At 51.2% G+C, this 24481-nt stretch overlaps 2 protein-coding genes across 3 annotated transcripts in view; both read right to left on the reverse strand.

The window, feature by feature from the left end:
* Positions 1-19959, reverse strand: part of LOC102300677 (spectrin beta chain, non-erythrocytic 1) — a 30925-nt gene extending 10966 nt beyond the window's left edge. The window contains exons 1-20 of one of the 2 annotated variants that reach the window (XM_042212703.1): positions 19726-19959; positions 14857-15082; positions 11083-11234; positions 8800-8973; positions 8592-8683; positions 8436-8516; positions 8244-8359; positions 8060-8172; positions 7790-7977; positions 7594-7711; positions 5779-5937; positions 5389-5691; positions 5156-5309; positions 4157-5027; positions 2773-2910; positions 1900-2656; positions 1613-1815; positions 1090-1180; positions 789-935; positions 248-511 (exon numbers count right to left, since the gene is read on the reverse strand). In XM_042212703.1, coding sequence (XP_042068637.1) covers positions 248-511; positions 789-935; positions 1090-1180; positions 1613-1815; positions 1900-2656; positions 2773-2910; positions 4157-5027; positions 5156-5309; positions 5389-5691; positions 5779-5937; positions 7594-7711; positions 7790-7977; positions 8060-8172; positions 8244-8359; positions 8436-8516; positions 8592-8683; positions 8800-8973; positions 11083-11234; positions 14857-15010 — 4275 coding nt within the window. In that variant the 5' untranslated portion in view covers positions 15011-15082; positions 19726-19959. Of the gene's footprint in view, positions 1-247; positions 512-788; positions 936-1089; positions 1181-1612; positions 1816-1899; positions 2657-2772; positions 2911-4156; positions 5028-5155; positions 5310-5388; positions 5692-5778; positions 5938-7593; positions 7712-7789; positions 7978-8059; positions 8173-8243; positions 8360-8435; positions 8517-8591; positions 8684-8799; positions 8974-11082; positions 11235-12763; positions 14800-14856; positions 15083-19725 lie in introns of those variants that run through there. The other variant, XM_042212704.1, reaches the window with a different exon arrangement.
* Positions 19960-20912: 953 nt separating this feature from the next.
* polr3f (polymerase (RNA) III (DNA directed) polypeptide F) lies at positions 20913-24275 on the reverse strand. Its single transcript, XM_005944463.3, has 9 exons — positions 24139-24275; positions 23646-23763; positions 23472-23539; positions 23320-23387; positions 23136-23248; positions 22643-22786; positions 22384-22491; positions 21840-22031; positions 20913-21766 (listed from the first exon to the last, which is right to left on the reverse strand). The coding sequence occupies exons 1-9, from the start codon at positions 24198-24200 to the stop codon at positions 21689-21691; spliced, it is 951 nt and encodes a 316-aa protein (XP_005944525.1). The 5' UTR covers positions 24201-24275; the 3' UTR covers positions 20913-21688.
* Positions 24276-24481: the final 206 nt, after the last annotated feature.

A 24481-nucleotide genomic window follows, 5' to 3' on the forward strand; every position in this document is an offset into this window, starting at 1 on the left:
GGTGTTACAGGTGTGGTTTCACAGGTGTGTTACTGTTGTGGTGTTACAGGTGTGGTTTCACAGGTGTGTTACTGTTGTGGTGTTACAGGTGTGTCACAGGTGTGTTACGGTGTGATGTTGCAGGTGTGTCACAGGTGTGTTACAGGTGTGATGTTGCAGGTGTCATAGCTGTATATATGAGTAAAATCAAACCTCACATTGAGCTGTCCACCTGTCTGCTCTGCATTCAGGTGAGTGGAGGACGTACCTGCTGCTTTTTCAGCAGGATGTTGACGGACGTCAGGTCTTTGCCGTAGTCGTCGGACTGGATCTGGCCCTCAAGGCCGGCCAACCACTTGTCGAGGTCGGCGCAGCTCTGAGTGAACAGCTCGGCCTTGTTGGCGTCAAACAGACACTGAGCTTTGGTCTGCGTGGTGGACTCGAGCTCCTCCCACATGGTGTGGAGCGCCGACAGCTTCTCCTTCACCACCGCCTCCGTTTCCGGCTTCTCCGACACCAGGAGCGTGCCATCCTGAGGTCAGGACACACTTGGGTCAGGTTAAAGGTCACTGGGGGTCTCATTTATATGATGAAATGTTTAATTTGTATATTTTAGGCTCAGTTTTGCACCGTCGGTCAAGCGTTAGCACGTGTTTTAGTAGCTTCTCTCGCAGCGAGCTCAGAGAACACCTGCCTGAGGCAAACACGGGCATAAAGTTGCAGCTCGTGAGTCGTGCATGCTCTCGTTTATCTTTTGTGTGAGCGGAGTGACTGCTGATTGGCTGCCCTGCTCAGGCGAACGGCGGTACCTTCTCAATCTTGTCCAGCCACTCTTTGTTGGACTGCAACTCGGCCATGAAGGCCTGGTGCTTCAACCACTTGCTGTGCAGGTTTCTGGCCTCGTCGTAGCTCATGTCCTGAGCCGTGAGCATCTTCTCATTGATCCACAGAGACAGCTGCAGCAAACAGAACAGAACACAGTGTTACGTAGGCGATGATATCACAGGACGCCATCTGAACCACAGCGCTGCGCTTGTCGACGACGCCCCTGCTTCAGCGAGTGCATTTTGCCTTTGGCGTCTAAAGCACGGCTTCGTATCAGAGACTGACCTCCTGGCAGTCTTGCAGGAATTTCTGCAGGTCTCGGTTGTCCTTCAACCTCATCAGCAGCTCCACCGCAGCCTCCCTGTTCTTCTTGTGCCTGAAACACAACAAAAAACCCAGATAAGACCGACCTTCACACACTCACCAAACCCAACATTTAGAGATTCAGAAACAGCAGCCGGAGCCGGGGTCACGGTGACAGCTATGGTTTGACGTGCTGTTTATGTTCCACAGCTGCTTTCTCATTAGTCTAGTTGATTTTGTTCATCTGGCGTCTTCAGTGAAAACTTGAAAACCGAAGACTGACTCCAGACTGAAGAAGTCACTTGGATGAGTGACAAAATGGGAAGAACACACATTGATTCCCTTCATCACACTGACGGATCCTGCACAACTGGAAAGGCTGAAGGTCAGGGTGGCACCTACACCTTCCTGTGGAACCACGGGAATGTACCGACTACGTCTACTGAGGAGAACGCGAGAAAGGTTCTTCTACAGCGAACGAACATGCTGTGAAGCTTTGGCGCACCTGTCGTCGATGGAGGTAACTTTCTCATGGATTCGATCGCCGTTGATGTTCCCGTCGCTGGCCAACCGCCTACCGGCCTCAACCACGCCGTTAATCTTGTCCTCGTTGGCGTCCATCGTGGTCATGAAGTCCTCTTGCTTCTTGATGGCAGCCTCGGCCCCCTCCAGGGTCGTGGGCATCTCTGTGTGAGCCAGGACGTACTCCTGTGGGGCAGACACAGAGAAATGCCGAGTTTTTAAAGCACAGGCAGGAGCAGAAAGGGGAGGAGGTGTTAATCGGGCATTTACCTGGCTGTTGAGGAAAGCCTCCGCCTGCTTGGTATCCCGAAGGAACAGCTGGTAGGCGTGGGACTGCGACAGCAGGTTCTGCCGATTCTCCCACATCTTGTGCAGTTCGTTCCAGCCGGTGTCGAGCGCCTGCAGCCGTTGTCGCAGGAACATGTACTGAGCGTCCGTCTGGCCCTGCGTCACCATCTCGCCCATGTCCCGCATCTTCTGATAGTCCTCCTCGTAGTTCTGGATCTCATTCTTGATGCCTTCATGTTGGGCCATCAGCTTTTCTGCTTCGGCAAGCGTGTTGGGCATGTCCTCTGAGGCGATGGCGGTCTGAGTGCGAGATAACCACGACTGGAAGTCGTCCAGCTCACGTAAGAACTGCTGCAGTTTCCTGGCTTCACCCAGAGACTCCTCTCGGTTCTTTAGCGTGTTCTTCATTTCCTCCCATACGGCTGTGATCTCGGCCAGACGGCCCGTAATGGCGTTGGCCTGATCGGGGTGCTCTTCTGCCAGCCTCCGGGCTTCGCCGTGCATTTCACTGAGCTTGTCCTCGATGGCGGCCAGGTCACGCTCCATGCCGGTCAGTTTGCGCTGCAGGGCCATGACCCCTGTGAGGTCATTGCCCAGCTCCTGGGTAGACTCGATGACTTTGGTCTTCTCTTTGATCCAGGACTTGGTCTCGTTGCAGTCGAGGTGGTAGTTCTGCACGCCCAGAGCTGAGTTCAGGGACTCCTTCTTACGGTCCACAAGCTCACGGAACAGGCTCCACCTGGAGGCAGAGCAGAGGGTTATCACGGCAGCTTCCACACCTGACTCTCACAGGTCGATGTTTTTGATTTTGTTATTCTTTGGTAGGAATCTCTGTACCTGATGGTCGGGTCATACCTGTTATTGAGTTTGTCCTGCTGGGTCTTAATGTCCTTCTCACTCGGGTGACCGCTGTGCATCAGCTGCCTGGCGATCTGGTTCACCACAGCGACACGAGACGCCTGGCTGTTCATCTCCGGCTCAAGACTCTCAAACCTGCCAGAACACATCATGCTTCAGTGCACGTGTTGCAGTGTGTCACAGTACATTTGTATCATATCTATCTAATCAGAGAGTCCTCTTCACACACAGGTTAGTTATGGAGTCCCACAGTGTTCAGTGCTAGGACCACTTCAGTCCTTCAACGCACATATTAAACAAATATGTAAGACTGCGTTCTTCCATTTGTGCAACATCTCTAAAGTTAGAAATATCCTGTCTCAGAGTGACGCTGAAAAACTAGTTCATGCATTTATTACTTCCAGGCTGGACGACTGTAATTCATTATTATCAGGAAGTCCTAAAAACTCACTGAAAGCCTTCAGCTGATCCAAAATGCTGCAGCAAGAGTCCTGACAGGGACTAGAAAGAGAGCAGATTTCTCCTGTTTTGGCTTCCTGTTAAATCCAGAATTCAAAATCCTTTAAAAGTAATAATTTAAAAGTATAATGGGAGGAAGAGCCTTCGGTTTGCTCTGAGGCAGTGCTGTGTAACTAGTCCTACCTGTGCTGGTTAGATATGTGTGAAACCCAGAACACCACTAACTCAAGATGCTGGAGAGAATTTGGATGGAAACATCTTACTCGATTCTTTCTTACACCAAAAATCAAAAGTAAGCAGACTCAAGTTTGGAGCAGATGTGGTAACATGGAAGCTCGTCATACGCACGTGTTTGGGACCTGAAACTGCATCATTTTTGGAAGAACGTGACTCTTGTAATAGGCAATAGGTTGGGCTATCAATTACCACACGATTTTAAAACTGTATATCTTGGGAATATTAGAGAGTATGTTATTTACGACGACTTGATAGCTGCAAAGAAAGCTATAACAAGAAACTGGTACAAACTTCTTCAAAAGACTGCTTAAATGTTGTTGGAGGAATCTATGCAATGGAAGAAATGACTTCTCAGATTAAAGGAAGATATTTTCGTTGTGGGAGAAGTGGACATTATACGGCACCAAGGAAAATTAATGAAGAACAAAACATTTAAGGTCTATAACTCTGTGTATCTATTGATGCATGCCTGTATAAAAGTATATAAGCTGGAGTGTGTATGCGGAGTAAAGGCAGGTGTGCATGTGGTAGTTGATTAGGATGGGCACCCACACCTTTTGTTCGCTTTAGTTCTGTTTGTTTGACTGTGTGCTTGCATGGTTATTTCGCCTGTAATGTAACATGTTTGTGTTTAAACTGCGACAACACTATCAATAAAAATTACAGCGTCAAAAACAAATCCCACCTGTGCTGTATGACCTCCAGGTCCTCCAGTTTTTCCGGGATCTCCATGCTGTTCAGCCACTGCTCCTTCTCATCGATCCAAACTTCGCAGGCATCGGCCTCGCTGAACATTTTGTAGCGGGACAAAGCGTCCTGAAGCGCCTGCTTCCTCAGCTTGGTGAGGTCGGCGACCTCCTTGTAGCGCTCCTCGATACAGGTCAGCCGACCGCGGACCTCCTCTGACTCCGCCTCCTCTTTTGGCAGACAGGCAACCTGCTCGTGGAGTGAGTCGATGACCGGTCTGTAGCTTGCCACCTCTGCCGCTGCATCTTTGTGCTTCCTGGCCAGCGCCTGGGTGGAGAACTCATCGTGGCCGGTCTCCCCGCTGGAGACGATGCGCAGGGCATCCAGCATCCAGGCATCTACGTCATCAGCATCCGCCTGGAACTGGTGGAGGGCCAGAGCCTCCTCCAGCCTTTTCTTCCTCACCGCTGCCAGCTGCTCCAGCGCTGCCCACTGAGCCTGCAGGTCGGAAATTCGCTCTTGGATCTTCGTGGCACCGAAGTGTCCCGCCTTCACCATGGCCTGGCCCTCCGCAATGGTGTGCTGCAGGTGGCCGGCACGGCCGCTCATCTCGTCCTCCAGGGCTCGCTGCTGGCTGAGGAGACGCAGCGCCCCCGTCAGGTCCTTACCGTGCTCCAGAGAGGACAGGATCTGCTCCTTCTCACGGATCCAGCCTTCCTCCTCCGCCATCTCCCAGAAAAACTTCCAGAGACGGCGAGACTCCTCCAGACGGGCACGTCGCTCTGCGGCGAGCTGAGTCAGCTCCTGGTAGCAGAACTCAAGGTGGGCCACCCGGTCCTGGATGACCTGTGGGTCACAGGGCTTGTAGCCTGGACAGGAAGGAAGGGAAAATGTAAAAGTACACCTATCAGAGGAACAAGACTCCTCCTTATTAAATGGATAAAAATACTCAAGTTCAAATCAAACTCAGAGGCGAGGAAAGGCGCCTGCTGCTCACCGCTGTTGCTGGCAGAGTGCTTGTTGGCGTTGGCGGTGACCGCCTTCACCCTGTCGGCCTGGATGGCAATGTCTGCCTCCACCAAGGCGTGTTTCTGGAGCAGGTCCTCCACCCCCAGCAGATGCTTCCCATAATCCTGAGACAGCAGCAGCATCTAGAACCCAAAAGCAGACGATCACGTTTCTGCTCAGACACCTTCTCTGCGTCCCACCCCGAGTGCCGTGTTCGGGTACCTTCATCTCGTCCATCCAGTCCATGATGTAGAGCATCTCCTGAAAGACCCTCTGCAGGCCCAGGTTCATCTCCAGCCGCTGCCTGCGGGCCTTCAGCAGCTCCAGCAGATACTCCCACAGACGAATAACGTTGTCCTTCCGGGCTGCGATGCGTTTGATGTCATGGTAGCGCTCCGCCTCCAGCTCCTTTGCCACAGCAACCACAGCTTGGACACGCTCCTCGTATGCGGCGATGTCCGTTTCGATCGCCTCGTGCTTCTTGGTGGCGGCCTCGACGGCCTGAAGGTCGAAGCCAAAGTTATCCTGGAGACAGAGAAGAGACGGCGGCGTGTCGTGAGATCACGAGTGAAGAAACGTGGGCAGGTCACATGACTTGCTGCGTCCTCCTACCTGTGACACCAGCCTCTGATTTTCGCTGAGCCAGGTCTCTCTCATGGCCGCCTTTCGATCAAAGCGCCTGGCCAACTGTTCCAGCTTCTCCTGACGAATCAGCTCCATCCTCAGAGCCAGCTCGCGCTCATGCTCCGCCTTCTCCAGCCGCTCCCAGGCCTGTCAGGATCACAAAGTCAGCATCAAATCCACGCAGCAGCATTTACAGCGTGTAAATTTAGTCTCTGTAGGAGTCGTTTTAACACTTTAAAGCCGGTTGGAGCGGACACGCTCCGTTTGGCGTAACTACTTTTAAATCCCGGTAGCACTGCAACCACGTAAGCGAGCGCAATATTTTTTTTGCATATGAGTTGTACTTGCATCTTATGCCATCAGCTTCCACATACAGCTTTGCAAAATTGCATAAAAAGCACTTGCAGCAACAAAAACATAATATTCCAGAAACCGCTTTGCCGATCCGATCAGCTGTTTGTAACACTTCCTACGTCCATCAGCGTGAACTATCCATGTCCGCCATTACCTGCCCGAAACCGGAAGTGACGTCATTTTGCGGAAATGTAGTTTTTTACCATCAGGCCTCATGAGCCTTATACTGGTGTTTTTAAAAGTTATGTTTGACTTTATGACTTTCTGTGTCGTTTCTGGGATGCTTAGGACTCATATTGCACTGCTGGAAATAGTTTATTTTGATGCATATGCTGCTTTTTTGCAAATTTGCACTATAATATTTATTTTCGTTTTTCCTGCAGTGTATAAAAATTGGTGTATTTCAAAAATAAAACTATGAAGACACTCAAAAACTAGTTTGTGCAACTTTTTTGTATTTACAGTTTTGAGGGATAAGCCTCTTAAATTTCTCTAACTAGAAATATATGTTAAAAAACAAATGATTTTAAATTTTTTTGTAGTTTATTGCACTTTTTGCAATTTATGTAATTACTATGCACTTAATGCAGACATATTATTAAAATTTGGGCTATAATGGTTGTATTGATGTATAGCAACTTGAAATGCTCCCAAAAATGGCTCCACAACATGTAAAAATATACTATAAGCTCTGGCGGACTTGGTTCTATGCTAGTTCTTAAAGGGTTAACGGAAACACAGAGTTTAACATCGCAGCAAACATCCATCTGTACACGAGTCCACGCCGTCTTAGAGACGTTGTGTTTCTGTAACAAAAGCACATTTCACGTAACCAAAGCGGCTCCACGGTTCGAGCCCGGGAGAAGACTCGAGCCCGGCCTCAGCACCGCCGGCTCCAAGCGCAGATACAAACGTGCAGAGCGAGGTCAGGACTGAGTCACCTGGACCCGACCAGCAGAAACGCTCACAGCTGTTTTTCTAACAAACTGCTGTAAACGTTTCGTGCACGGGTCCTTCTGCCTTCACAAACAGCACGTTCTGGTTCTTATGAACGACTCTGGCGTCTTCCTGTCATGTTGTTCTGCACCATGAAGGAACTCTGCAGGTGTCAGACGAAGGCTCTTATTTCAATGCTCCGGACACCAGACGCACAGTTTTCAGCTAACGCGATCAGAACGTGAGTTCCTCCTGTGATCAGGTTAACTCGTGTACTGATAAAACTCTCGGCCGTCACTCTCGATCATTTGGGGAAGACAAACCGACTACGTGCGCCCGACGCGAGCAGCTGGACGACAGCCCTGCTGGGATTCGGCTGCACAGCTGCAAACGCTGTCTTCCAAAGTGTAACTCAGGTTCACAGGAGACGAAACATATTGAGTCTGCGTTCTGCTGGGCGAGTGGCGGGACGGGCTCTGACCGACAGGTAAACGGCTTCGGAGCGGCTCCCACCTTGTTGATGTCAGAGATGAGCTTCCCCTCGCGGGGCATGTACACCTTCTGGTTGTTTGCCCTCATCTTGCTCTGGATGGTGAAGAGAAGGACCTCCAGGTTCCCCTTCTCTGTGAACCTGATGGGGACAGAGACCAGGTGAGAGCTCAGGTAGTGTTACTGGAGGCAGAGCGAAGGCGAGGCGCAGCGCTCTTACTTGGGGGGCTTCTCCACGGTGCGGTAGGTGTTGAAGGCTTGTAGCTGCTGCTGGACTCCCGCCAGAGAGTTGGCGAACTTCCTGTTGTTGAGGATGATGATGGTCTGTTCAATCCACTCCAGCAGGTCTGAGGCCAGGGACTCGTATTTCTCGATCATCTTCTCCGTCTCGATGGCGTTGTCCAAAACCTGGAAGCAAAAACCAAGACAATGAGGCGCCGCCAGCGGAGTTCGTGACCTCTGAAAGAGAGTTTCAGTCGTGCCGACTCACCTTCCCGATACGTTTGCCCTCCACCTTCAGAGCCTTCATCTTGGAGAAATAGTGGTAATAGGTCACCACGTAGGTGATGACGGACTTCTCGTCGGGATGGTCCACGCTGATGTCTGCAGCACAAACAGAAGATTCAAATACAAACTGTTCAGGTGAACTGCTCAGGTAAACGTGCGGTCCCTACCCTCGGGGTCCAACAGCTTGGTGAGGCCCAGGTGATGCTCCGCCAGGTTGAAGGCGTTCTGCAGGTTGTAGTGAGCGTTGGATTTCTTCAGTTTGTCAAAATCGATCAAATCAGGCCTGAAAACACGAAAAACACAAAACTTTATTCACAGGGACGAGTCTCCGCATCGTCACACCTGGACGACGGGGTTACCTGTGTTTGTGGATGAGCGCGTTGAAGGCCATGCCGTCCCTCCAGCTCGTGCTGAAGTTGTGGATGTTGACGTTGGGATACCTGAGGAAGAAGACAGGAAGCAGAGGTTAACCTGAGCTCGGCCTCACTGACACAGGTGCCGCAGGTGAGCCTCACCCCGCGGTCTTCATCTGACACCACAGCAGCAGGGCGTCTTTGGCCGATCGCTTCTCTTTGTTGTCTTCCGTCTCCACGCTGATGTCCTGAATCTGAGGGCAAGAGGAAGAACAGTAACACCTCCACCTGTCTGCCGTTTTTACCTGTGGCCCTGCAGGAATCTCCTGAGTCTGTGCTCTAACAGGTCACACCTGTGACGCGTGCTTACCTGGAAGCGGAGTATGATGGTCCAGATGAGGCCCAGCGTGAGCCGATGGTTTCCGTCCACGATGTCGTGGGAGCCCATGTTCTCCAGGTGAACCCGCTGCTCCTTCAGGAACTGCAGCGCCTTGTCCACGTTCTCCAGACAGTGGATCCGCATCCGCCCTTTGGTTGGCTTTGGCTGGAGGCGGAGGAGCAGAGAGTCAGGTGATGTACAGGTGTAGATCCAAAATCATGAACATCCTGTGAGGGCAGACTTTCACAATAAAAGCTGCAATAATCACACACTGAAGCAAGGATATGTGTCTGGTTCCCACTGACGTCTCCAAAATAACAGGAAGTGGAGACACCGTCTTGTCTTCCTGGCCCGGGAGGACAGCGAGGCGTTCCTGGCCTACAGGAAGTGGGAGGAAGCGCAGCAGCTGGACCACAGCCTTCCTTGAGGCCAACAAGTCCACCGTCTCAAACGGAAAAAGGTTAATGTTTCAGAGGGAAAACAGGAAGTCAGGCACACCTGCTTGAACTCTGAGGTCACTTCCTGTGAGCTGCTGTACCCTCCAGGAGGTCATCAGGAGCATAAATGTGGACTTACTCTGATCGCACGTCAAATAAAGCATCGCTTTAAAAATCTCGGGAAGCTCATCCAGAAACTTATGTCACATGACCGACCGCTGTGACATCATGACATTGTCTGACACACAGGAAACGTCCTCTGGAAACATCTGGGCAAAAGGGGCGGAGCACACTCAGAAGCATATGGGCTTAAATTGTGGTCATAAATGTTTTGTACTTGTAAATCAAATGCGTATTTGTGAACTGAAGTTTTGTAACCTTGTAAAAATAAATTTGTTAGAAAATTTTATGTTTGTGCATCTACAGATGAGACTTTGTGTTTTAAAAAATATTTACGCGAGTTACAAATGTTCCTGTCTGCTTACAGTGGAAAACACTACGTGTAAACTCTGCGCTCAGGTTCCCTGGATGTGGGAGAGTTTCAACTTACACGTACGAATTTTGACCCGATTTTTCTTCCTGTCAGCTGATTGGTTGATTGATTAATAATCCAATCAGAGAACAGATGGGTTTGGCTGTTGGAGGGGGGCTTTACGGAGCTGCAGGTACTTGAAGGGTGATACAGTTTGAAGCTGGAGGATCTCTATATAAATATCCGATAGCAGCTAGGTCCCCTAACTTTCAGCAGCTGTTGAAAGGATAAAGTTGTGGTATATCAGTGGTTAGAAATACCATTATTACTTTAGGATTAGTTTAACACAAAGTCAGGGCTGACCCAGGACCATTGCTGTGAGTCACAGTGCGCAGCATGAAGGTCCTTTCACATCAGAGGCAGCATGTGCTGCTAATGCTAACTGCTAACTAAAAGCAAAGGATCCAGAATTTGTTGCTGGCTGCTGGGCTCTGTGTGCAGCAGCTCTACCTGTACTAGATGCACCTGCTCCTTGTCGTTTCTATCTCTGACTTTATCTCCTCTACAAGAGTTTCTGTTTTTTTGCTGTTTCTTCAAATGTTCAATAAAAACATGTATTGTTAATTCATAACCAGAAAGCTTTGTAAGTATCCCCACTAGTGAAGACTGTGTCATTTCCACAACACTGCCCCCCCAGGGTCCACAGAGAAAGGTTCTGGAGGTCTCTGTCTAAGCACGTAGACCTGTGACACAAAATCACTGAACTCGGACACACACAGACTGTTTTCATGGTGATGAAGGAAAACACTGGGCTGGCATGTAAAAGGCATTTATTCTTCCAGGACCTGCAGCTCCATAAAGCCCCCCTCCAACAGCCAAACCCATCTGTGCTCTGATTGGATTGTTAAATTTGTGATTGAGGTGACATTGGCCAATCAGCTGACAGGAAGAAAAATCGGGTCAAAATTTGTACGTGTAAGTTGAAACTCTCCCACATCCAGGGAACCTGAGCGCATCTACTCATCTGTAGATGCACAAACATAAATCTTTCTAACAAATGTATTTTTACAAGGTTACAAAACTTCAGTTTAGTTCACAAACACGCATTTGATTTACAAGTACAAAACATTTATGGCCACAATTTAAGCCCATAGAAGTGTCTCTCCTCCCTCATCTCGCTCTACAGGAGCTGCAGTACTGTTCGCAGCCACAGGCTGAGCAGGGGCGCTCTATCAGACATCCTGACGGCCTGGACAGGAAGTTCCAGTTGATCAGATCAGTGAAGGCCGGGTTTCTTCTTCTGGTGTTGATTTTAGTGCAAGGACTGTTTATGTGTGTGTTTGTGTGAGCGTGTGTGTGTGTTACCAGTCTCTCCCCGGAGAGGACCTCGAGCAGTTTGATGAGCATGCGTCCGTCTCTCAGGTCCATGTACAGGTCGGTGATCCTGCAGGAGACTCTGGACAGGTGAGAGTTCACCCACTTAGTGAAGGTCTTCTTCTGCACCGCCTCCCGCTCATCTGTGCACGCACAACACACACACACACACAAGTTTCAGTCTGGGCACCTGATCAGAGTTTTCATACTCTTATCAGGCACATAAGCCCCGCCCACCTGCTGTTTGTATTTGTATGTTCGGTGCATGTGAACACCGATGCAGCGACCTGCTCTAAACACACAGACAGGAAACAGCAACAGCTGTAATAATTATAATAAAGCAGCGACACCACACAGACGGCTGTCCAAAAGGGGGAGGAGCTAAAACAGGCTGATTCAGGCAAACACGTGAGCAGAACTGAGAGCAGCTGATCGCCTCTAACAGGTGGGGCTTCACGAGGATGGAAGTGGATGTGCGACTCAGCTCAAACCTTCAAAGTAAAACTCCTGTTGTCCCGCCTGTTTCCTGTTGGTTACGCCGGCGATGCTGCGGCTCCGACGCTGCTGTTGGATCTGCAGACCTGACGCTGTCTCTGTGGAGACGCCGCGCTGCTGATAGCAACGGCGCCACAAGCCAACCGCAGTGTTTGGTTCAGCGTCATAACTGGTTTCAGCCAGCAGGCCTAAACTGGTTACCACTGACACCAGGTGAGACCAGGTGGGCCTCTGTTTACTGTGCCACGCTCGTGCTTGTGTCTTTGCTAAACTCTTCTGGAAGTGTTTTATTATTTGTGTTATCAGCAGAATTATTCATTGCTCTGCTGCTTACATTTCCATGGAAACACCAGGAAGTTGGACTGAACCCCGTGTACCTGTGCTCCGGGCAGGTGTGACAGACTGTGATGATGTCACTGAGCCCAGCAGTAAAAGTGAGCGCTTAAACTTTAACCAGGAGCAGGTCGAAGGTCGCCCAACACGCCCACAGACACCCAGGTGTGCCTGTAATCACGCCGTTTTGAAACAGCAGTGATGAGCTCTGTGGGCGGAGCTTTAGAACCCGAGCACTGAAGCGACTGGGTGACGGCTCCGTTTATTGTTCCACACAAATAAAGTTTATGCATCAACACCTACGGCCTGCCAGCCTGGCTCCACGGCGCCCCCTGCAGCATGTTTCCTAAAACGTGTTCGTGCAGCACGGCGTTTCCGTGAAGACGGTTCACAGGAAGTACTTATAGCCCAAATGCGCTCTGTCCAGTCCGGGTCCTGGCGCAGAGAGATCTGCACACCAACACTGCGTAAACATCCCAGCGCCTCCTAGTGGCAGCAGCAGAGCAACACCATGTGACAGAAACTGCTTAACATCCGTGAGATTTACATGCTGAAGCGATTCCACGCCACACAGGAACTCATACTGACACGTTTGTGCAGCAGCCAATAAGACCGCAAAAGATCCGCATACACACAGGAAAGACATGGACGCGCAGCGAGGTCCGAGCTGCACGGCGAGTCTGCAGGTAAGAACATCCAAGACCTGTGCCCAATCCAGTTCCTTCAAGGACCCGCTGAAGGGTCCCAGCCTCCCAACTGGGAACCACCACCCTGACCAGTTACATGAAACCGAACCCACTCCCTCTGCCGCCACGACCTCTGACCCTCGGCTCCTCCTCCTTACCTTGTAGCTGTTTGAAGCGACCCTCCAGCACGTTGTAGCTGAGCTGCTGCTCCTCCATCACGGTTGAGGACTAAGAGACCGATTTTAGCGACGCCGATCATAAACCACGAGCTCCGCCACACGTCAGCCCACCGAGAGCGAAGTCATCGCTTCAGCCGTCGTTTCAGAAGTTTCAGAGTCCAAAATCAGGTTTTTGGTTTTTACTGACAGACAGGAACACCTGCCCTCATCACCGCAGTTTTAAAAAGCTGAACACAGGCTCGAGTCCACAAACCGAACCAGAGAACGCAGACTGTCAGCTGATCCTGAACGCGAGGACGGCGAGAGTGTGAAACTTCACCAAAACCCCGAGAAAAAACAGCCACGGCTCAAAAAAACAGCAAAAACTTCCTTTGAAGTGCGATCGGAGCGAGAGGGAAAACGCCCTCGTGTCCGCGAGAGGTGCAGTAATGAGAGTCCAGAGGTCGCCGTGACGGCCACAGGACGGTGAGCGACAGGGACTGCGTGTGTGTGTCTGCCCTGCCCTCGCTGCAGCTACACGCCGCTCATTCTTTTTTTCATGCTCAATGATCTGACTGATTGTCCTGCTTCCCTCCACACACACACACGCTCCCTATCCAAACACACTGTAAAAAGTGGATATCTATAATTTCCCAGCTTCAGCTGAACACTTGAATGTCACACGGATTCACGTAAAAGATCAAAGGCTGCTTCACCTGCAGACAGCAAACAGCAGGGGGCGCTGTAGGTGACCCAAACACATCAGAGGTACAAACATCTGCTTTAATGGAGGAGCTCATAGCTGCTGACCAACCAATCAGCTCCTGGCAGTGGGAGTGGACTTCCCACAGACCTTTCCAGCTGCACGCTGCACCTGTGCGTCCTGTGAGAAGAAGGATGCACTGATACCTGTGAGGCGTCACATGATGACGTGAGAACAGATGAAGACCAGCCAGCACCTGCACACATCTAGTTACACACTGACAGCTGTGTAACCATGGCGACAGCCTGAGAGTAAAAACTGTAAATAAAGTTTCTACTTTTCATTTCCAGATTTCAGACACTCCCAGCTGTCCCAGCAGCTCGGCTGATGGCTCCCAGTTTGACTCCAGTTTCAGCTCAGACTTTTTACAGTGTGTTGGAATGTGTTGGCCAATGACGGTGCAGCCTCAGCATGATGTCATTAGGGTGTGAAGGGGTGGGGGCCGAGGAGGTGGGGGTGTTTCCCCTCATTGTTTCTTCACATTCCTGAACAAAGGACAGGAAGTGAGGAACAAACATCCTGTGCACACACACACATCCCTGCATATCTATCTTTGTGAGGACCGGTGCTGGCTCCAAACAGAATCCAAAGCTGTGACTACGACTCCCAAAGTGCATTTCACCAACAGAGCCTGAGAGCCAATCAGATTTAGCGCCTGCTGACATCACTCAGTCACCTGGAGTGCAGAGTCCTGCAGGAAATGAACCTGCGAGCATCTCAGCTGATGAAGAGCTCACAGTGAAGCAAGCCGAGATATGACATCAGCAGGGCGCCAGGTGTCCTTTCACAATAAAATACCTGAAGACAGAAGTAAAAAGGACTTTTGTCTGAAAACAAGACTCCTCCTCCAGCCTGCATGTAAACACAGTCATGTGACAGAGTCATGTGACAGGCCGGGCTCGTGACTCATTACTCAAACCCAGCAAGGACCACGAGGTTCAAACCCACCACCTCCACGCTGTGAGGCGACTCTGCTGAACGCGGTGCGCCCGAGCCACCACACTCAGCACATGTCAGGTGTGCTCTCGTGGTTGCTCAGGTATGTTTCTTTGACATGTTCCACAGCATGCTTTGAGTCACAGCAGCACATCAACAGAAACACAGCTTACCTGCGCAGGTCTGTGCAGGTAAGCCGTCAGCAGTGGTGGATAACAACATTAATAAACGTTCTGATTCATATGAAACAGTTTCTTGTAAATCAGCTCTACGTATCGATCATCCATAATCGCTAACAGATTTCAGCCTCCACAGACCGTCTGTTCACCAGAAGCGCTGCATCACTTCCTTCCTGCTGAGCTGTGAGGCGTGCCGATGGCGGCCGGGCTCCTACCTGCGAGCGCTTTGATGCGGGAGCGTTCGAAGAGGCGGGCCGAGCTGTTCTCGTTGTCCCAGTCGTCGTCCCAGCGGTTGTTCACCGTGTCGTTGCTGCCGCTGTACTGCTGCTGCAGCTCCATGCGGTCGTACTCGGCGGCCACCGTCGTCATCTTGACCTTTCACCTCTGACGCGCCTCGATGTCAGCGGGGACACGTCCACATCGACGGCTTCTGGCTGAAACCTGCGGAGCAGACAGGAAATGTGGGTCACAGAGAGGTCACAACCTGCGTCTCAGCGAGCGACCTTTGACCTAAAAACAGGAGTTTGCCTGAGCTTTCCTCGCCCTGACACAGACACACACACTCACACACACACTCACACACAGGCACACACAGCACACACACACACACACACACACTCACACACACACACACACACAGACACACAGACACACACACACACACACACACGCACACACACACGCACACACACAGACACACACACACTCACACACACACGCACACACACGCACATACACAGCACTCACACACACACACACACACACACTCACACACACACGCACACACACACACGCACACGCACAGCACACAGACACACACACACACACACAGACACACACCACACACAGACGCACACGCACACACACACACACACAGACCACACACACACATACACACACACACACACACAGACAACACACACACACACACACACACACACACACACACAGACACACACACAGACACACAGACACACACACAGACACAGCACACACACACACACACACACACACACACACACACACACAGCACACAGACCACACACACACACACACACGCACACACAGACACACACACACACACACAGACACACACACACACACGACACACACACACACACACACACAGACACACAGACACACACACAGACACACACACACACACACACACACACACACACACAGACACACACACACACACACGCACACACACACACAGACACACACACACACACACAGACAACACACAGACACACAGACACACACAGACACACACAGCACACACACACACACACACACACACACACACACACACACACACACACACACAGACACACACACACACAGACACGCACACGACACACACAGACCACACAACAGACACACACGCACACACACACAGACAGACACACACAGACACACACAGACACACACACGCACACACACACAGACACGCACACACACACACAGACACACACAACACACATCACACACAACACAGACACACACACGCACACACACACAGCACACACACACACGACACACACACACACACACACAGCACACACACACACCCACACACACACACACACACACACACACACACAGACACACACACACACACACAGACACACTCACACCTCTTCCTGCTTCTGTTACTTTTCATGTGTAGCTTTCACTGTTCTTCTTCGGGGCTAAAATCATCTGTTTCCTGCTGCAATCGGCTCAAATCGTTTTTATGTTGCGCTCCGAAACACGTCACACCCTCCCAGCGGGTCTGGGAATGTGCTGCTGTTCTCCCGGCTCGGCCACCGGGGGAGCTGTAACCCAGCCCTCGTCTGCTCGGTGAGCTGAAGAAGCCCCGCCTGTAAACAAACCACCACCCGACATCAGCTGGTTGTAACTGAATCATTCAAACAGGGTGTGTTCCAAAGGTACCTCCTGTCTCCTTTCCTCACCTCCTGCTGAGGACTTAGGAAAAGAGAAGTGGAACGACCTCACACTCTCTCTCCTTGACGGTGTGAGGCCGGATGTCCATCGTACTCTGTCTCAGCGTGTTCTGTTGTTTGGTGGAGGTCATATGAACGAGAACAGCCTGTGTAAATGTCCTGCACCGCAGAGGCGGGAATTTTAAAGCCAGAGGATCATTTGGGTCTGATTTACTGCCTCACAGAGACAAACAGAGTCTGTGCTGACAGCTGTGAACAGCAGCACTTTGGGCCTTATGCACGCGTTTGCTTCACTCCCAGGAGAGAATTTTAAACGTCGCTTCAAACTCTGTCACACACAGGTTACACTGTAACACTATAAACACATCAGCAGCTTATGGATGAACATCAGCTGCTCGGCCTCGGTTATTACGTCGACAGTTTTCATGGACAGTCGGATGGCCTGTCGCTGTGAATTATGGGACGGTGTTATCTCCTCTCCTTTCCTCAAGGATGCTTCGGTGTGTCCTACTCTAAAGGAAGCACTGAAGCTCCTTTCCTTGGTGTTTGGGGAGGTGGAACAGCTCCGATCATGGTCACGTCTCTCAGTGAGGAACCTTCCAGAGAAACTTTCAGAATGCGCCCTTTATGTAGTCAAACACTAAACACTCAGCAGCAGAGGATTGTGGGTAATGTAATGAGTCTGTGTGTGCCCTGCTCCCATTGGCTGCCTGAGTCAGCTGACTGGAGCAAATGGAATCAGAGTTATAGGCCTTAGCGGCAGCAGCAGCCATTACAGCACTCAGAGGAAGTCCCGAGGGACGCTAATGGACCCGATTTCCTGAAACAGCCCAGCCTGAGAGTCTGAGCGCAGAGGTCGGAGGTCAGGGACAGCTCTGCATCCGTAGCGTCAATAATCATCCCACACGGCGAGGTCGAGGACAAAGAGTCATATGTTAAAGACCAGAGAAGAAGAAACACAGCTGCCGTTAAACAAACAGGCACAGAAGAAGAAGCAGCTGAGAATAAAAACACACACCCTCACAGCATTCCTGACAGGCACAGCTGTGGACACACCACGTCTATCCCTCTGCCCCGTGGGGCCCTCCATGGGAGCAACAGGTGTGTGTCACCAGTCTGAGGCAGCAGCTGGCTCACGCCACGACGCTGCTCTGCCCAAGAAAGTGTCAAGAACGTCTCCACATTTTAGCTCCTCCTCCTCTGTTTTTTTAGTACGATGACATGACGACAGAGGAGCGACGACCGAAAACCACAGAAGAGTCTCCAAACCGAGCCTCCGACTCAGTGCTGCCCCCAGTGGGCCTCGCAGGTGCCGCAGAGCCCAAAAACTCGATTCAGCCACGCCGATCAGCCGTGACAGCGCGTGTATTTGTGATCAGTCGTCATTTATTAAAACTGATTTTATACGTAAGCTTCCTGCGTCTCCTCAGTGCTGAGGAGATGGAGGAGGAGGAATCCCTCACCCGCTCAGGTCTGACGCAGATCACCAGGTGATGCACGAGGCCGCGGCGAGCTGAAGTCAAAGTGATCACAGAACACTGAGGAGGCCACGCTTCACCTCACTGGCGTCTGCAGGTGTGTTTGTAAGCGAGCTCGCCGCTGCGCACGAGCAGGGAGGAGTTATTGGATTTACTCAGCACACAAACAGCCTCATTTCCTGGAGCGCCGACCCCGCCCGGCAACAGGAAACAGCTCGGCGCTCTCAGCAGGCGCACACAAACATCCATCAGACTCTGTGTCCAACACGCCAGGCTTTCTACGGCGAGAGTGAACAACAAACAGGCCGGAAGTCTCCACAGAGCTTCATCAGGCAGTGAAGTCTTCACTGTGCAGAACCAGAACCAGGTCCAACCGGTTCTTTGGTTTGTGGGGGCAGAACAGAACCACCAGAGAACTGAAGTTCCAGGAACCTCTAAGGAGCATTGCTGCAGTGTTATCAGTGAACTAACCAGAACCTTTACGGAGCTTAGTAAAGGTTCTGTTTACGTTTGAAGAACATTCCCTGAACGATCAGCTGATCGATCAGCAGAAAACAAACCACGTAAATATTTAAACCAGAACCCCGAGAACGCCATCCATCACTTCCTGTCTCATTAGACAGGCAGCCATTAGAACACTCAGGCAACATTCAGGGAAAGGAAGCGAAGCGTTACGGGAACACCGGGGGTTGCTCCTGTCGTTCTAAATGAGTTTGTTCACATCAACACAGACGGCTCTAATTTCTAAATCAGGACATTTTCCCTTATGGAAGAGCTTTCAGGGAACGTGGAGGTAACTCCAACCACGCAGGGACCTTAAAGAACATGTCCCAAACAAATTTATGGGATGTTGGATCCCAGCTCTGCAGTGTTGGGATGCTCCTAACGTCAGAAAAACATTCCCAAAACGTTCACACAACCAAAAGCTGCTGGTTCACTGGCTTCCTGTTAGAGGAGAACCTTTAGGGAACATTTCATGGACATACCTATAAGGGAACTGTGACCCTGACAAACGGTTTGGGAACGCTGGGATGAGAACCCAAGTGTTCCCATATGAGCCCTCAGATGATCTTTCATGTTCCGGTTTGGGTTGAAGGACGTTCTGTGAAGGTTTGGGAAACGTTGTGTTTTATTTACATGTCCTGTGTGTGTGTGTGTGTGTGTGTGTGTGTGTGTGTGTGGCAAATACAAGCAGAACCGGTCACGCTGAGCGGAACCTGACGGGAACTCTGAGGAGCTGTGTCCGGTTTCTGGGCCTCCCGCCGCTGTTTTCCAGCACTTTCTCCGGTCGGAGCGGCGGCTCTCGGCGGGCTCGGCCCCGCTGAGAGAAGCTGTTATTGTCCGGGACGCATATACTCCTCATCTCCTCCTCCTCCGCGGCCACGCCTGTTTGTCTCCTCTCATGGCGCACCGTTATTCTCATCCATCCTTACTAATGGCTGCTGGCGGGGACGAGCCGCGGACACGCGGGCGGAGGAGCACCGCGGCGCGGGCCGCGCGTCGGCGGGGAGCGGTAGGAGCCCGCGGCTCCGGAGGCTCTGCAGCGTCGGCGGCGGGGAGCGAAGTTATGGAGGAGCCGAGGCTCCGGAGCGCCTCTCTTCAATCACAGCCACAGTAGAGACACAATAGAGATAGTAGAGACCAGGACGCTGCTTACCTGCTCAGGGTCGGAGCGACACTCCAAACTTCAGCGGAGGTGAGGAAGAGTCTGCAGACCGGAGAGCACAGAGGAGGTGGCGGGGGCTGCTGCTCCTGCTGCTGCCGCAGGGGATGACGGGAAAGAATCCGCACTGCCCCCTCCCCCCGCTCAGAGGGTTCGGGTCTGATTCTGGGCTTCGGGTCCGCCTGCAGAGCGCCCCCTGCAGGCCGCAGAGAGCAGCAGCAGCTTCAGTTGATCCGAGTCGGAGGCTCTTTATTCCACAGACAGTTACTATTATTGTTGTTATTACTGTTATTTATTATTATTACTAATATTGTTATTGTTACTATTATTGTTATTACTGATTAAGAGGCCACATTACTTTCTGACACGAGTCCCGAACACAAACATGAGTTTTAATGAGGATAAAAACATTTGCTAAATAAACGATGACACATCCTGTTAAATATCCGTGTTTTACAGTTTTTATGGCACGTGCTCTAATAAATCTCTGTATGTATTCACGTTGCACACATTAAACTTTGTAGTTTATAATAAATGAATGACACACAGAACCCTCCAAGCCTGCAGTTCCTCTAGTGTGCAGCAGAGGCAGCAGTGAGTCAGTCCCCATAGACTCCCATGTTAACGGCACATTTACGGCTGATGCAGAGAATTTCTACCTTCACACCTGTACCAAATCATGCAACCATGCACCTGTTTGCAATGTTAGGGGCGTGGCCTCTGTGACTGACAGGTGCAGCATCACCTGAACTGCACCTCTGGTTCACGTTTGTCCTGCTGGAGCCTTCTGGAGCATTGTAATGACATTATGTGAATAACACGGTCTGTGACAGTTACTGGCAGCTGAGGCTCATGGGTAATGCAGTATTTGGACACCTCCTTCACAGCGTCTCTCGCTGAGCTATGAATATATCAGATATGAAACATGTTGTGTAACGTGATCCGTGCTGACACTCAGCGCCGAGCCCATTACGGCCTGATGGAGCTTAATGGCATCTAATGGAAAACATGGTGGGCTGCGATTGGACAAACACACAGAGTGCATCAGACAATAAGAGAGATAATCTGAGTGCTGACCGTCTCCACATCGATTCACTGTGAGGCCCATTAGCGCTCTCACAGGCTGAGAGGAGCTCCATGACCTCCTCAGAGATTCAAAGAAAACCACGCAGAGACAGACAGTAAATGCCACACGGCTAAGTCTCCACCCACTTTATTCATACACCAAATCACGACACTCGTGGACCAAAATAATCACAGAACAGATTGAATGTCAGAGCGCCTCATCAGAGTCCTCTGGTGCTCTTCAGAACCAGAACAGAGGAGGTCCAGGCCAATGTGACCGCTGCTCTCCCTCCCAGAGACCGCGGCCTGACAGCCCGCGCTCAGGGCCGTTTCCCCCGCCTCGTCCCTGAAACCAGCAGCCAGGGCCAAAACTTTAAACATGAAGGTGGAAACGTCCACATGTTCCCTTCAGCTCAAACAACCAGAAACGGCTCTGATTGGCTGCAGGTGTTTGCCTCACTGCATAGCAACCACAGCACCACCTGGTGGTCAAAAACTGGTTCCAACAAAGAAAAATTATTTTCCTTCCAAATCATTTTATAATCAGGACACTGGAGCTCGCTCACACACACACACACACACACACACACACACACACACACACACACACAAACAAAAATGCGGTTGTACTACAGAGCGTCTGCAGGTGGGAGCGGCATTATACCAAAACATCTGAGACCATGTGACCATGACGGGACCAATAAGACGACCTCAAAGATTAACGATGTCAAACAGAAACAGTGAAGCAGCTCCAGAAAACAAACGTTGCGCCTCCAGAACCAGAACCGGGACACACTGCTGCACGCCATCGTCACAGGAACTAAGGCCGCCAGCTTCTTCACGTCTGTGACGAACAGGAAGTGAAGCTTCCGTCACAGAGAAACGCGTGGCGTCAGAAGTCCAACCACTCGCTCATGTAGATGCAGTTGGATGGCGAGATCTCTCCGCCCTCGTGGCAGTCGTCGAACACCTGCGGAGAGGAGACGGGATGAGTTCGGGTGCCCTGAGAGCGGCCCTGGGTACATGTGGGCGGAGCGCGTTACCGGGCAGAGTCCACACGGCGTCTTGACGAGGCCGGTGGGCTGGATGATGGTGTTCACGCCGCGGTACAGCTTCATCTGCCCGTCCACGCTGCCCACCGTGCCCTCCTTGGCGGCGATCACGGTCATCTCCACCTTCCCGTCGTAGATGAGCGTGTTCAGGATGGTCTCAATGTCGTCCATAGACAGGTCCACCTGAGGAAAGCACGCACACCAGATTCACACGCACAGATAAATAGGTCCGTGCTGTCGACCCCGCCCTTTCACCTCGTCTCATGGTCGCTTTCATTCACCTGACCAGGAAAGCAGATTGGCCAAAGATCAACTAAACCCCGCCTTAAACACCTGGACCCGGGTCATTAGCCTGAGTCCAGGGGACTGTTTACACGCAGGATGAGGTATAAAGTCTACGCTCCCGCCTCCTCAGGTAACGCTCGCCTGCCTGAGCATCTGCGCCCAGCTGCATCTAATGTGTGTGTGTGTGTGTGTGTAGCTGTCTGCAGGTTAACGCTGTGCTGTGATTGGTGCGTCTGAGGTGTGACGTCACCTTGCTGATGCCCAGCTCGCAGATGTACTTCCAGACTTCGTGCGACGTGGCGAAGGAGCTGTTCCTCTGAACCATCGGACTCTGCTTGCTGTCCCGCGCCGCCTCCGCCTCGACGCAGGAAACACAACGAGGGTCACATGACGGTTCACACAGCTGTGAGACAGGAAAGAAGGCCGCCCCGCCCTATTCCCGCCTCAGAGCGCCGCTCTGCCTCCTCCTGCTGGGCGCCGTTTGGACAATGAAATAAAGTTTATTGTACCTTGCTCTGCAGGAACTTGAAGCACTGCTGGTTGAGAACCTCCACGAACTCGGACTCAAAGTCCTGGTCGCTGTACCAGGCGCCGCCCGTCACAGAGCGGTCGGGCTGCAGGTTGTACAACATGTACACCTTCTTCTTCGACGCCTGCACAAACACGCCAGCGGAGAGGAAGTATGACATCGTCAAGTCAGCGTTTGTTTACAGGAAACATACGGAGACGCCGCGTCTTTAATTTTTATTTACTTATATGTGTTTATTTCCAAACTGTTTTATAGTTTCCAGATTTTTGCTGATTTACATATTTTACAGATGTTTGTTGTAAACATCTGTAAAATATATCCAATTAGAATTTAAAGTTTTTTAATTTTTCCACATTTTAAGCTGATTTTTCTGCACATATTTAAATAAATGTTTACTCTTTCAGCAGCTAATGTTATTGATTATTGATCAGCGATAAGGCTGATACAGCCATTATTGATCGTGACGGACTCACGGCCACAGACTTCACAGCTTTGATGAGCTTCTTGCTCTCCAGGTTCTTCAGGATCTTGTTGATCTCGGTCAGAGGCAGGTTGCTCTTGAAGCGGATGTCTCGGCTCCAGATTCCTGCAGAGAGATGCAGTCGTCACAGCACGCCACGGCAGCGAGCCAAACGGGGACAGGAAGTACTCAGTTACCTTTGTTTCCTGCGTCCTCGATGATCTGATAGACCAGCTTCTCCTGGTTGTCTGAGCCCTTCATTTTACTGAGACAGAACAGACAGGAAGCAGCTCAGACACCAGCAATCACCTGACAGGAAGTACACTCCTACACCTGTGTGTGTGTTTACCTGGTGCTCTGTGAGTCCTTCAGTCTGTACAGGAGACCTGCACTGTTCCTCAGCAGGTCCAGCTGACCCTGAAACAAACACCACCTCATCAACCTGCTGCCCGCTCAGCACACAGAGTGAAAAAGAGCGCCATTCTCCTCACGCTCTGGAGGTGTGTGACATCATCAGACTGACCAATGAGAGCAGCTTGTTGATGGCCATGGCTCTCTGCTGTGGCTCCAGGTGAGGCATGTCGTTCTGAATCACCTGGTCCGTGATACCTTGAGGGAACTGCTGACACAGCTCTTTGATCCTGAAACACACGCACACACCAGGTAAAAATCACAGTAAACCTGTTTCTCTGTTTAAACTCTGAGTTTTAATCGTTTTCTGCGCCTGCTGTGTCTCGGCTGCTCAGGCTGCACATGAAGAGCAGCAGGCACAAACTTTAGCTCAGAGGCGCCATTAAAGACCAGAACATGTCCAGATGTTGGTCGTGCGACGCCAGCTGATGACTCTGATTAACGCCGAAGTGACCAGCAGTGCGGCGCAGTGTGAACGCGCGTTCATGACCTGCACGCAGGCGCTGTGTGCGCGAGCAGAACCGTACAGGCGATAATTGCGACAGTATTCGTCCGCAGTCCGGTGCGCGGACAGAGCGGCCCGCCGGCCCCGCTCCTCCCCTCACCTGTTCTCGACCTCCACGGGGTCCGACAGGTTCGTCTCCTTCTTCACCTTCACCTCAGCCATCTCCAGCGCTTCCTGCCTGCGCGGGGCTGTTACTAAGTTAGCCTGTGAGCTAATATTGTGACTGGCTGCGAGCACACGCTGGGGTCCTTCCGTGTCCCAAGCGACCGGAAGCGTCCTGAAATCCGCCTGATTAAAAAACACACCGCGGTCAGATCCCGACCTTTTGTTTGTGTTTAAGCATAGATACCCGGCCTGACTGTGTCACAGTATTTCTTTCTTTCTTTGCTTAATTTTATTTAAATAAATTTCTTTGACTGATCTTTTTCAGTATTAGGCCGGCG

This window comes from Haplochromis burtoni, unplaced genomic scaffold (assembly GCF_018398535.1).
Source record: "Haplochromis burtoni strain Fernald_Lab_line unplaced genomic scaffold, NCSU_Asbu1 Contig_387, whole genome shotgun sequence".
Classification (NCBI taxonomy): Eukaryota; Metazoa; Chordata; class Actinopteri; order Cichliformes; family Cichlidae; genus Haplochromis; species Haplochromis burtoni.

Excerpts from the sequence above, each read along its gene's own strand:
- polr3f (XM_005944463.3), bottom strand. The coding sequence starts at position 24,200 with ATGGCTGAGGTGAAGGTGAAGAAGGAGACGAACCTGTCGGACCCCGTG. Across the intron at positions 23,249-23,319 it reads CGAGGACGCAGGAAACAAAG|GAATCTGGAGCCGAGACATC; the intron begins GTAACTGAGTAC and ends ATCTCTCTGCAG. Across the intron at positions 22,032-22,383 it reads GCGAGCTGGGCATCAGCAAG|GTGGACCTGTCTATGGACGA; the intron begins GTGACGTCACAC and ends TGCTTTCCTCAG.